Source organism: Phyllostomus discolor, chromosome 7 (genome assembly GCF_004126475.2).
Source record: "Phyllostomus discolor isolate MPI-MPIP mPhyDis1 chromosome 7, mPhyDis1.pri.v3, whole genome shotgun sequence".
In the NCBI taxonomy this organism is placed as follows: domain Eukaryota; kingdom Metazoa; phylum Chordata; class Mammalia; order Chiroptera; family Phyllostomidae; genus Phyllostomus; species Phyllostomus discolor.
Window position 1 is genome coordinate 31,377,978 of NC_040909.2, and position 13,406 is coordinate 31,391,383.

General features: G+C 38.5%; 1 protein-coding gene across 12 annotated transcripts in view; it reads left to right on the forward strand.

Moving 5' to 3' along the window:
- Nucleotides 1-13,406, forward strand: part of CEP63 (centrosomal protein 63) — a 42,401-nt gene that overhangs the window by 5,064 nt on the left and 23,931 nt on the right. For all 12 annotated transcript variants that reach the window (XM_028518185.2, XM_028518186.2, XM_036030680.1 and 9 more), the window contains 3 exons: nt 3,577-3,645; nt 4,795-4,972; nt 13,160-13,255. In XM_028518185.2, coding sequence (XP_028373986.1) covers nt 3,602-3,645; nt 4,795-4,972; nt 13,160-13,255 — 318 coding nt within the window. In that variant the 5' untranslated portion in view covers nt 3,577-3,601. The remainder of the gene's footprint in view (nt 1-3,576; nt 3,646-4,794; nt 4,973-13,159; nt 13,256-13,406) is intronic.

The window sequence follows — 13,406 nt, forward strand, 5'->3', positions numbered from 1 at the left end:
GGATTTTGAGTCACACTTTAGAAAGTGCTTTACATTTTTATTTTGGAAAACTTCTTTGATACTTTATCTGCTGATTTTTCCCCCCTTAAGTTTAGGGGCCTTTCTGGGCAATGGTAAATTATACCAATAGTTTATTAGACTGGCCTTGGTATATCCGAGAGCTGTAGACCTTTGTAATCATAGTAACACCAAGGCAGGTAAGGGACAGCATTGTTCTCCTGCTTTCAGTGAGATTTGATGGCTAGGCATGTCCTTTCTATTAGTACACATTTATTTGTAATTCTGCTCAGAGTTTTTTTCTTCCTGTGTCCCATCTTGTGAGTAATTTTATTGTGGCTGTGTACTCTCTCTATTTTTTTCTGATCTGTAAAATGAAGAGGTTAAATTGGGGGTCTTTGGGTCCTTTCTAGCTCTTAAAGTCCTAGAAATATGTTAATGAATTTCAAGGATTCAGATCTCAGATTTCAAGGATCCATTATCAGATATCCTATTTGGATTATTTGTTTCCCTAATATAGTGTGTTTCCCTGCTTCTCAGACTTGTGAAAAACCTTGTATTTCCTTTAACCATCCTACTCCAGATTTCACTGATTTTAAACAGTTTTCATTCCAGAGGAGAGTTAATAATTAATAACTTTTGTCTGTCGATGTCTTGGTCCAAACGCAGAGAAGACTAAGATTGCCCTGTAACAACTGCAGAGCTGCACAGTTTCCATTTAACCACATTAGCATCGATGTTAGAGGCTAGGGGTTAGAGGCAGATTACCAAACACTAATTACTGAAATTTATATTCAGTACTATGAGCAAAGAATATGTAATTTCACATAATTATCACATGGCACAGGCAAAGAAGAAAGCAGAGTGACATAGCGCATAGAGCTGAATGAGGGTTAGGAAAGGAGTTAGAGATGTAGCTATGAGAAACTAAAATGAGAAAGGTCCACAGATAGTCTGAGTCCTTGCTACTTACAGGACTCTTAAGGAATGAGAATTGATGTTGTTTGACAGCTACTCACATAGATGGTGAGAATCTTGTTAAAGAAACACACTACACATTAGTAAGATTATATTACAGAGAGGATGCTGCTGGTCCCCTCCCCACCCACCTTTAAAAACATGGATCTCTTGGTCTTAGATCATTGGTTTGATTTCTGAAAGGGAAATTTCTCCCCTTATGTGGGCTGTTTTTACTGTTGTGCTGCCACCTGGTGGCCATGATAGTCCTGTCATACTTCTGCTTACATTTTTCCTGTATTTAGACTTTTCTATTTGGTTTGATTTCGATTTGGTTTGATTTCGATTATTTCCAGGAAGACTCTGTTGAACCAAAAGAAGATATAAAGGTATTTTAAAATCTGGAATTTTGTATAATATATAAATATTGTACATTGGCTGAGAGTCGGCAGCCACACTGCCTGCATTTCAATCCTACAACTATAATTTTAGTTTACCACAGTCAAGTTATTTAAGCCTCCGAACCTCGGTTTCCTTAGAGTGGTAGTATTTGTCCTTTAGGAGTGTGTGGATAATGAATTAGACAGCAGGTATAAGGCAGAACCGTTGAGCACTCAATGACTTTTAGCTTCTGTTATAAATGCTGCTAATTATTAAATAATGCCATCCAAAAAATATATCAATGTATTGTATATTACTAAATGTGTATTAATAATATGTATTTTAAGTATATTAATGTCTAAGAATAACATGACCTAAAGAAATATAGTTTTACTAATGATAATTTTAAATAATAGTACTTTCCTATATATTTAATACATATCCATGTATAGTTGTTAAGAGGATGCTAGTTACAAGTGGACATTTAACTGACTGTTAGAATCCCCTGAAAAAGCTGGAAGAGCTAGGAGATTATAGTTCATATTCCTCATTTTATAGAAGCAAAAACCGAAGTCCAAGGACACAAAGCTAGTCAGTTGCAGAGTGGGACTGTATGCTGGGTCTCCATCTCCATGATACTGGGTGAACTCTCTGCTGCCTCTCAGCCCTCTAGAGTGGACCAGAACACAGAGCCTGGGTTGTGTTGTAATGGGCCATACCGTGGTTGAAAGAAAGTGGAGTAGGACATGGAAACCTTTCTCTTTAGCTTTTTATTTTGTCTAATGAAGGACTCACTCACTGGGAAAAAACCTTTCTGCCATGTTTATGCATGAATAGTGTAACACTCCTGTTAGAACTTCAGAAACAGATGCAGAGAACGCGCCGTGGCCGTGTTCTCCAGTTTTCTCATCCTCTGAGTTTCAGGAGAATGCCTCCTGCACTAAAGTTTCCCTCAACAAGCGCATTTTTGGTTTTTTCTTTTCCATCCTGGACTGTTAATTCCTTGAAAAGGGCCATGTCTTTCATCAGTATGTATCTAGTGGTTAGTAAACACTGAATTCTTTGTTGAATGAAAGAATCCTCAGAGAAGTATTTGTAATTTTTAGACAAGGCGTTAGGACAAAGAGGCAGGTCCTCCACACCATTGTATTTGGGAATGACCTAAAAGAGTAACTCATGATTGAGTTTTTGAAGGTTTAAGGAGACAAGCATTGTCTCAGGAGTGAGAAGTGGTTTGACATTGATTAATGCTTTGAAGATTTGTGACAGTAGGTGAGAATCATACTGTAGCTACTACCACTCACCAGTGCTTCTTAATTTAAGGGTGGTCTTTCCTCTCTCCTCACCTTCCTTCCTTTGTGGTGTCCTTCCTTTTCTATGACAGTCTTTTTGGTCTCCCTTCTCCTTTCTCTGCCAGACTCCTCCTTGTAGCTCTTCAGCTGTGACCAGTTTGGGTGGGGAGATAGACAAAAGGGAGGGGGATTGACCAGAGGTTAGTGGAATGCATCCAGCACTAGCCATGCTGAAGTGCTACACTAAGCTTTGGAGCATCAGGGACGAGTAAGATGGGTTTTCTGCCCTTGAGGGATGGATGGTAAGGAGAAAGGATGTGTTCCCCTGTGGTGTAACTGTTGTGAAAACCCATTAAGGATGAGGAAGGGTGCACTGTGGAGAAGGAGGGGCCCTCGTAGCTGCCTGTCAGGGGAGGGGGTTCCAAGAAGCTTCAAGGATTTGTCATGTTGAGGGTGAGTAGGGACTTCTGTGATGGACCAAGGAGTTCAGGCTTAGGGCATTCAGCCTGTTTGTAATCTTTCTTTAAAAAACAACAACAACAACAACAAAAAGCTACACTTTTTTCTCTGATGTGTGACCCCCAATTTCTCCTGTATGAATGAGGGTTTATGTTAGCATCCTCTACTTCTAGCACCCCGCCTCCAGCCTTGGTCCACCCTTGTGTTAGGAAGCGGGGGTACAGCAATGAGGTATTTGATTTCAGTCCTGTAGGGAGAGTGTCAACAGCAATTCAGATCACTTTTAAGTTATTTTATCTTAGTCTGCAGTGCATTTGCTCCTAGTATTTTTTGAAGTGATATTCCTTGGCTGCTCCTATAGTCATCCTAAGAAGCGCTACAGTTTCTTATTGTTATTTGTGTGCTTTCATTGACATTCTTATGTTTGTCAGTGGAAATGTTAGAACTTAAAAACTGAATTTTTTCCTGATCACTGTTTTTATTTCTCCAGTTGCCAAAGCAAAGGGGATTTGGCCATGGAGGCTTTGTTGGAAGGAATACAAAATCGGGGACGTGATGGGTAAGTTTGCTTTTGTCCTGAAGCTTCTCACCAAGTTTAAACAGCATGTTTGAGTTATGCTTCTGACTGTTTTGTGCTTTGGGTACAGAAGCAAAAGTGTCCAGCCAAAGCCGAGCTGATCCGTGTTATGCGTGGGTAGCATCTCTTCCCGGAGCATTTGCCTCACCTCAGCGGTGTAAAGCTGGTGGCTTGCCTTTACCCCTCTTCAAATGTTCTACGCTTAAAAGCAAAAGTGGGACAGAGGCTTTGTGACACTAAGAACAATGTTGTTTTTAAAAAGTATTTAAGCCTTACTAGTTACAACTCTGTAAGTGTTCCTGGAAACCTTTTTGCATCCCATACATCTGTGTCCACTTCTGTTTCCAAGTCTAATATCTGGCATTTCCTGAAACTTTGACGGACATCAGGAAGTTTACAATAATCACACAGGTTGCAGTAAGTTCCTAATAATAGGGTGGAAAAAAATAGTTGATATAAATCTGACTCAAGGATGAATTTCTTGACACAGCTTTTAAAATTGTGTTATTTCCCCAATAGCCTACTTGCTTCCAAGGCTTTTGATTTTGGCCAGCTGAGAATGTGCCATTGGCTGGCCTGGATTCTTCCTGAAGGCTTCCCTGAAGTATTACAGAAGTGCTGGTTGTTGGTTGTCGAAGTCTCACTCACAGCCAGATTTAAAACATCGATTTTGCGTGTGACCGAAAGGTTTTAGGTTGGCTCTTAGAGGAAGACAAAAATTCAGGATCTGGCACAAATAATGCCCCCTTTTTATTACAGAATCTTTTATCACAGAGTCATAAGCATGTAATTCTGTAACATAACAATATCACACTCAAGCACACCATATGACGTTTTGGGTGAAATGTTCAAATTAAAAGTATAAATTATTACACCCATATTATTACTCTATGAACCACGCTCATGCAGGCCTTACTTCTGCTGGAACCTGTATTTTGTGGGGTAAGTCATCACCTTAATATGAACATCAAAGGGAAAAGCTCGGAAATCCTGTTCTTTGCTTCTGACAACTTATTTATCAACGTTGTTCCACCTCAAGTAGGTTTACGTCTGCTCTATTTTTGCATCTGAAAGATGAAAAGCCACTTTGACATATGTTCCATGTTCTTAAGGGTCTGTTCTTATTTCCAGGGGATTTTTGACGTCCTGTGAAGCAGAACTACAGGAACTCATGAAACAGATTGACATAATGGTGGCTCATAAAAAATCCGAGTGGGAAGGGCAGACGCATGCTTTAGAGACTTGCCTGGACATCCGTGAGCAGGAACTGAAGACTCTTAGGGGTCAGTTGGATATAAAACACAAAGAGGTAAAGCAGTAGTTGATTTTTTCCTCTTTTTGATATTTTTACCTTTTATAGTCAGTATATTTATTTCTTAAATATTTGTTGAAGAAAGCATTTTTATGTCATTTGTTTCTATGTTGTCTTTTAATTCAGACAGTTTCGATTAGAGGAAAAATTCATTGTGAAAATGCCCAAGAATATTGTCATTTATTTCAATGATCATGTTACCTTGGTCACATGTAACACCTGCATGACTTCTTCAGGGAAATGTAAACCATGTCACACGGTCTTTGCATTATAACCTTCGCCCTGTGTGTCCGTATCAACATTCACTGAGCTTAGTGAACGTTGTGTTTGGCCTCACTGTATGCCTTGTATAAAAAAGTTAAGCCCAGGATTCAATAATTTGCCTCTTTTGGTTAGATTTCAAACAAAATTCAGAAACCCTTTAAAAAATTTGTATTTGCTCTTGATCAAAATTAGGGGAAAGGAAAGAAGAAAATAAAAAATTATTTGCAATCCCGCCACCCATAGGTATTGGCGATTTGGGGGCAAAGTTTAGTAATACTTGCTGATTGATTCCTCATGATTTAGCTGGCACAGTAAAGTACACTGAATATTGGAAAGGAAGCGGAGAGCATTTGTAAGTGCAAGAATTGCCCCTAAATTGCATGACTGTTGGTCTCAGACGTATCGGGAGAGTTGTAGGGAAACACTGGTCCCAGGCCCCGTTCTGATGGACTTCCCTGCCAGCACCGGCACCACTCAGTGATTTCACTCAGGTTATGGAGGTACATTTGCACGAATCGTACACACTGAAATTGTGATTCTGTTGATGACACTTACCGAGAGTATTTTAGACCATTTCACTTAACAAGGAGAGAGCTGGGCTTGATAAAATTGGTTTAATGCTTGTCGAATGACTCTCTCATTGGGTGGCCATTTGCACTTTATGTCAAAATAGTACAAAGTAATATTGGTTGTGTAAAATTCAGTTTTCTGTAAATGCCACTTGGTAAAATGGAATTTATTTCAAAATTTGGATACAACTTTGAGAGTGTATTTTAAAATTATACCTCATGCAAAGCTGGAAGTAGTAAAAAGTAGTTGGAATCATTCGTTTATTTTAATTTTAATTTACATATGATCTGTGCTCCTTATCCAGTAAGCTGCTTTAGCTACCACTTCTTTGTTTCTCTTAGGCACAGGTGGCAAACACAAGGCCTGCAGGCTGAATCTGGCCCTCCACCTTGTTTTATCTGGCGTGGCACCTTGTTTCTACTTGGAGGCAGTGCTGACCTCCTTGCCCCTAGTTAAGGAGCAGTTACATTTACATTTATTAGTCCCAAAATTACATTCGACCCTTTGAAGGCAACTGCGAGGTTGATGTGGCCCCTGATGGAAATGAGTTTGACACCCTTAGAGCAAAACAGAAGTAGTTTTGTTTAGTATGTTAAAGTGATAGTGATTTCCTAGTTAAGAAAAACACTATATATAGGTATCCAAGTCATTTATTTTGTTAGAAACCTATTAAAGAAATTCCTGTGTGTGTGACGATGAGAATATTTAATCATTTTGGGGCTGCTTGAACTTATTTCTGTAGCTTAGTTTGGATGTTAAGGGCATTATTGCTATTATTTAGTACCTTAAAGAGAAATGATCAGGCCCTTGTTAAGGATTTGGCCTAGTGTTTGGCCTGGCACGTAAAAGAAATTTAGAATGGTAGCTGTTTGGTCGATTTGCCGCTTCACTGAATGGGCTGCTGAAAGTTGAAGTTTCTAGAACTAAAGTGCTTTTACCAAACACTAGTCACGGGACTCTATTCCATAGAGTTTGTCTCTGAAATTGTGTTGGTAATACCATGTTCAATTCTACTTTGAACAGTAAATCACATAAGAACTAGAAAATAGGGCCTTGTGTTTTTTCATTTTGATTTGACAGCCTAGAAGCAGTTAGTCCTATGGTATAAACCAGTGCTGCTCAGGTGATAGTCCCACAGTGAGATAAAGAGCTTGCACCAGAATGTAAATCAGTATATAATACCTTTCTCTCTTCATAGAAATGTTGCTATATAAAAATGTCAGTGGCACTAAACAGTGTGTCTCGTGACATAGGCGATTTCTTTCTGCCTCAAGTCCCTGACATCGTGCTGGGTGGCTGTAGTGACCAGCACCAGCCCGTCTGCAGGTTGTTGTTGGAGGGGCACTCGTATAAACAACCCACTTCGTGAGTGAGCGTGTTCCGTGTTTTCTGGTTACACTATTGGGAGTGGGTTGGTTCAGTGGACATTGGTGCTGCGGTTACCTTCTCACGCTGCGCAGAGCAGGCAGACTTAATGAAAGGAGCAAAGAGTTTGGAGTCCTGGCTCTGCCTCTTTCCAGCTGGCTGACCTCCAACAAATAATTTAACTTCTCTGAGCCCATTTCATCATGTGTAAAATTAGGATAAAAACCCCAGGTCGCAGTGTTGTTGTGAAGATTGAGTTACTTTGTAAGAAAGCATGTTGGAAACTATACGTTGTTTCTAGAATCAATTATTTCAGCTCTTCCATGTCCTCACAGCTGCTTCAAACCTTGGTCCTTTTTCTCCACCTAAGGCCATCCCTCACTCAGCATTTCACCTCTCCCTTTCTCCTCCTTTCCTCTAAGGAATTTAAATATTTTGAGTGCCCATTATGAGCCAGACCCTGGTACATAAATACAATTAAACAGTCTTTCCTTCATATGTAATATTTATGCTTGCTGTGTATAATAAATACAAAGAAAATTGTTTCTACAAGGCTCATAAGGAAAAACAGTAATTATCTGCCCCACCCCCTGAGCCTGGGATTCCAGCTGCTCTGAAGCAGTCATTTCAGTGCCTTTAGCTCTTTCTTTTGGTGTTCTCCCCATGGCTCAGAGTAACATTTTTATTCTGGCATATCTTCATTTTCAGGTTTTCCTTATTTATCTAATGACTTCCTACTGTGAGAATGAAGGGGTTTTCTCTCTTCCATACAACTGCTATCCCCTCATCCTGCCAGGATTGTATATCTTAATTTTTAGCTCAATATTCAATATATACATCATTTTTAAGATTGTAAATATTATTCACAGCTGAATCAGATAGTATAATGATAATCAAACTTATTTCTTGTACAGTTTGTTTTCCCTGGAATTAATAATTGTCTCATTTATATTTGCTTTTAAAAAATGTACCTATTGCCCTGGCCGGTTGGCTTGGTTGGGTGGAGGGTCGTCCTTGTCCACCAGAAGGTTGTGAGTTCGATCCCTGGTCTGGGGGCACATGGGAGGTAACAGATCGATGTTCCTGTTTCTTGCTCTCCGCCTTCCTCTGTCTCTTTAATATCAGTAGAAGACATATCATTGCGTGAGGTTTAAAAAAAAATACCCACCATTGATTCTTCCCAAACTCTCTGACGCAGATATGAGTCTTTTATTAGTTTTTTCAGACATATTAGGTGATTCATCTGTTTTCTTCTTTGTTTGGAGCTCTCCCTTTTCAAATGTGGACACGTTACTCTCCACGCCAGTGGTAGAGCTTCGTTGTGGGAGTTCCCTTCGCCACTTTTCCGGAGGTTTTATAAGCCTACTTCTTCATTTTGGTAGAACATATTTTTACATGTCTGGAAATATCTTTGTCCTTTTTTCACGTCTGATTGAAAGTTTGATCGGCTATAGAATTCTGCTTTAGGAGTAAATTTCACTCAGAATGTGTTTAGTTACATGTGCATCTTTCAGACTTTACCATTTGGTAAATTAGGTAATTTGGGCCAATTCACCTACCGAGGACAAGTAGGTAAGTTAGATTTAAAAACAAAATCTGCTGGAATTTGAGTGCTAACAAGACAGTGAAGACGTACCAGGCCTGCATGGGGGGAGGGGGGTGCTGAAGGTCCGTGGATGTGAGGCCAGACTTTAGGGCAATTATTAGCTGAAACCTGAGAAGGCAGCTGAGAGGATAGAGACTGAATAGGGTTTTGATAAGTTCAGGGAGTTAAGAGAATAAAGGATTTGGTGTCCAGGGTGGCTCTGAAACCCCTCCTCCTTTTGGGTTGGGTCACCTGAAAGGAATAACGATGGGCCGATGGGCCGGTTGTAGAACTGACCCGCTTCAAATTGCTGCTGAGCTACAGATGTTCAAATCTGTGACTGAGTTGAAGATGACCCAGGAGTATGTACTGTCCCCAGGCAGCTCCAAAGTGCTAGGGCTCCCAGGAACCTGGGAAAAGCAAACTTACATTTTCTCCATAAGAAAAAAACCCCACCATTCTGTGTTTTGAAGTGTTTCTTCTAATAAGTTCGCAAATATGATGCTTGATAACCACTGAAAAAAGTAAGGTTAGACACGTAAGGAGACAAGACAATAACACTTTTAAAAAGCAGAGACATCCCAAGACAAAAACAGACCCACGGAGGTTCCAGATGGGAGCACTGCCACGCTCAGACTTCTCAGTAGCTCTCTTTATGGTGTTCAGAGGGATAAAACACAAGATGAAGCAATTCAAGGAAAAATTAGAAATGGTAAACCCAAAAGGAGTGGAAATGAAAGTATTGAGAAATAGAATAATTGAAATCAAGGTCTTAAAGACTGAGGTAATTAGTAAGCTGGAAGAGGGCACAGAGGAAAATGTTTATTGTAAAACAGACCAAATGACAGCAAATATAGAAAAGGAAGCAAGAGAAAGAGGATGCAGAGAAGGTAAATGTGCTGCTTTTGGAATCCCTGAGGGAGAAAGAAGAGAACAATGGGGGTGGCAGGGAATGGGGACAACTGTAACTGAACAACAATAAAAGAAAAGAATGAGATTGGGCAGAAGTAATGTTTGAAGATAAATTGGCTGAAATTTTGCCAAAAGTGAGGAAGACTGTGTTTTTAAGGAATCCAGGAATTCTCAAGCAAGATAAATAAGAAGAAATATTTGCCTAGGTTGAAAACTAAAGACAAAGTAGAGATCTGAAAAGCAAACAAACAACCAAAAAGTTTATCTACCAAGAAAAGAGACATATTTATCTACAAACAGTTCCCAACAGTTGAGTTGTCAGCTAAAACAGTGAGAGCCTGAAGACAGGAGAGTGGTATCTACAAAGAAATGACTTTCCCCTGCCAAACCAGAAATCTATACCTGGAAAAGAGGCAAAAGAAATTTTCAAATCAACAGAAATTGAAAGAATTCATCACTAACAGACCTGATCCAAGGAAATACTAAAGAATGTTCTTCAGGCAGAAGAAAAGTGATCCCAGATGGAAGTCTGAGAGATGAAGGAAGAAATGAGAGGAAGTAGTAAGTGTGGGCAAATCTAAGTGAGTATAACTGTATCTAACATCATGACCCTTTTCGGCCGAACACGTGTGTGGGGTTTTGATGGTATTTAAGTTGGGTTGGGGGTAAATGGAAGTATTTCTGTAGTCCTTGAGATTCTGGTAATTAGTAAAACTACTAATAAATATTAGATTTGTTCAATCACAGACCCATGCTTTAATCTTGAGAGAACCATTAAAAGTGTATATTAACATTTTAATAGAATATATAATTTCCAAGCTAATAGGAGAAAAAATGAAATGGTAAGTTATCAGTTCCAAAGAAAGCAAGAAAGAGAAAAAGGAACAGAGCTTATTAAGTACAAATAGCACTCAATAAGATGATAGATTTAAATCCAAATAAAACGTTCTTTAATCAGTCTTCTAATTGGAACTTCAGAGTCACTTTTTCATGTTCAAAAAAGTCCTACTAGAATTTTTCATTGGAATTCCATTAGCTTTTTCTTCAAAAAATAATTTTTTTCTATTTCCTTCAACTGAAGTATAATTGAGTTATAACATTATATTAGTTTGAAGTAAATGTACTAAATGGCCCAATTAAAAGATAAAAATGGTCCAACTGGGTAAAAATAATTAAACTCAATTATTTGGGGTTTATAAAGGTGCTGCAAAGTTGGAAGTAAAAGGTAAAATAAAAATATGTATCACATAAACACTTTGAATAGAGATATTGTGTAAGTATACTCATATTACAAAAAGTATATAACACTTAAAGCAGAAGCAACAAACATTCCTTAGGTAAGAGAAACACTTTATAATGATAAAATACGAAATCTTGGTGTACGTAGCTGTAGCCGACATTCTCTGTGGCCCGTAGCGCATCTTTGCCTCCTGATCTCATCTTGGCTGTTATACTCATACAGCTCCTGTGCACTGCCAGCCTCTCCCTGCACTGTGCTTCTCTCTCTGGAGCCTTAGGAAGCTGCTCAGGGAAACCTAGAATATGTGGATGTTAACACTTATGGGATGTTAACATTTAAGCAGTGGAGGGACTGGAATCCGTGGATAAATTCTCCAGCTTCCTGTCCTTTAGAGTGACTATTCTGAACCACATTCTGTTTGGTTCCTTGTTGAATTCCCAGTGTGATTGAGTCCCAGCTGCTTAACTGCAGAAATTGACTCAATAACACACCCTTTTATTGGCTTTCTTTCCTTCCCTGGGTCTCCCTTTTCATTTCCTCACTGTGCTACCTGGGGTCACTTTCAACTACCTCCTCAAAGTCCATGTCTCAGGCTACACTTTTGGGGGAACTCAAACTAAGACAAAACATATGTAAACATGTAAGTATCTAATAAAATCATCTTCAAAGAAATTTCTCTCTTGCTCTTCCTTATCTCTATGCAAAAAGTAGCAGAACCACAAGGAGAAATAGAATAAGTCACAATTGGAGCTGGGGATTTTAACCCACTTTTCTTAGTAACTGATGGAACAAGAGATACACATACATCAGTAAGGATGTAGATTTGAGTGTCATGACCACACTTGACCTAATTTATACACACAGAACATTGCACAAGGGGACGGCGGAGCACACATTCTTTTCTAACACAAACAGACCTCTTTCCAAAACTGAGCATTTGCTGGGCCAAAAAGTAAATCTTGACACAATTCAAAGGCTTGAAATCATTGAGTATGGTCTCCGAACATAGTGGGAACAAATTAGAAGAAAATATGTTAAAAATTAAAATCTTCTGAAATATTTTTATATGTGGTTTTCTCTGTTTGCTTTTTAATTTTAATGGGATTTTTAAAAATATAGAAGTTTTATATTTTTTACACAGTCAAATCTGACATGTTTAAATGACTCATTAATTTTAAGCTCAGAAAGTTCCCTCCTACCCAGAAGTCAAGTAAAGGTTCACTTAGATCCTTTTTAAAAAGTAGTTTACTCTTTTCCATTTTATTGGCTATATTTAATTATTCTTCTAATTTGAGCTTCAGAATCACTTTTTCAAGTTAAAAAAATCCTACTGGAATTTTTCATTGGAATTTCATTAACTTTTTGTTCTAAAAATAATGTTTTTCTGTTTTCTTAAACTGAATAAATTGAGCTATAACATTATATTAGTTTCAGGTGTGCAAGTAATGATTTAGTATTTGTATATATTGCAAAGTGATCACCACTGTAAGTCTGCTCAACATCCATCATCACACAGTTACAATTTTTTTCTTGTGATGGAAACTTTTAAGATCTATTTTTTAGTTTTGTTTCTGAAGTTACCATTCTATGTTGTACTTGAGATGACTACTTCCTGATCCTTATTCTCCCTCTCCCTCCTCACTTACTGATAGATGCAATTCCGGCTGGGAGAGAGGTCGAGAAGTACTGGTGGTTACTGCTGGAGGTGAGGGCTGGACATGAACTAGCTGAGGCTGGTGTCAGACTGTTGGGAGACGGGTTGGGGTAATAGAACGTCCTTGCGCTGGTTGGTGGAACTGATTTCTCTGAGTGGGACATGTGGTAGAGCAGGTGCAGGTCTCCTACCATCTTTTTTGTCTGCTGCTACTATTTTGCATTTTGATTTATAGAACTTATTCCTGATGTCTTAGATTTTTGTTCAATATTCTTAGTTTCCAAGGTTCTTATAACTTTATAGCTCTTAATCTTTTCATGTTTTTTTTTTTTAATATAAAAGGGGTTGGGGAAAATAAATCAGTGAGAGCATGTTTTCACCTAAACCTAGAAATAGAAGTTGTTTTCCATTTTTTGGCAATATTATGGATCATTAAATAATTATATATTTGATTTACTGAAAAGTGGGGTAATACCATATACATTTGAGAAATTGTGTTTTCAGGTAAGTGCCAAGTTTATTTTCTATTTTCATGTTTCAGGGATATTGCTTCAATGCTAATAATGAAAAATGCTACCCCCTGTCTACTTCTAGGTTGGAATACTGCGCCAGCAGGTAGAAGAACTTGAAAAAGTCAAGCAAGAGATGGCCATGGACTATAAGCAGGAGCTAAAGAAACTACATGAAGAAGTGAGATTTTAATTCAATGTGTTGTATCATTTTGTCTCTTTAGCCCTTGAGAATTTTGTTAATGGGCTGGTTTCAGACTTGTAAAGCAGGAAATATATGTTCCATGGGAGGAACAGGGTTGGAAATTTTGCCTAATTACATGTTTATACTG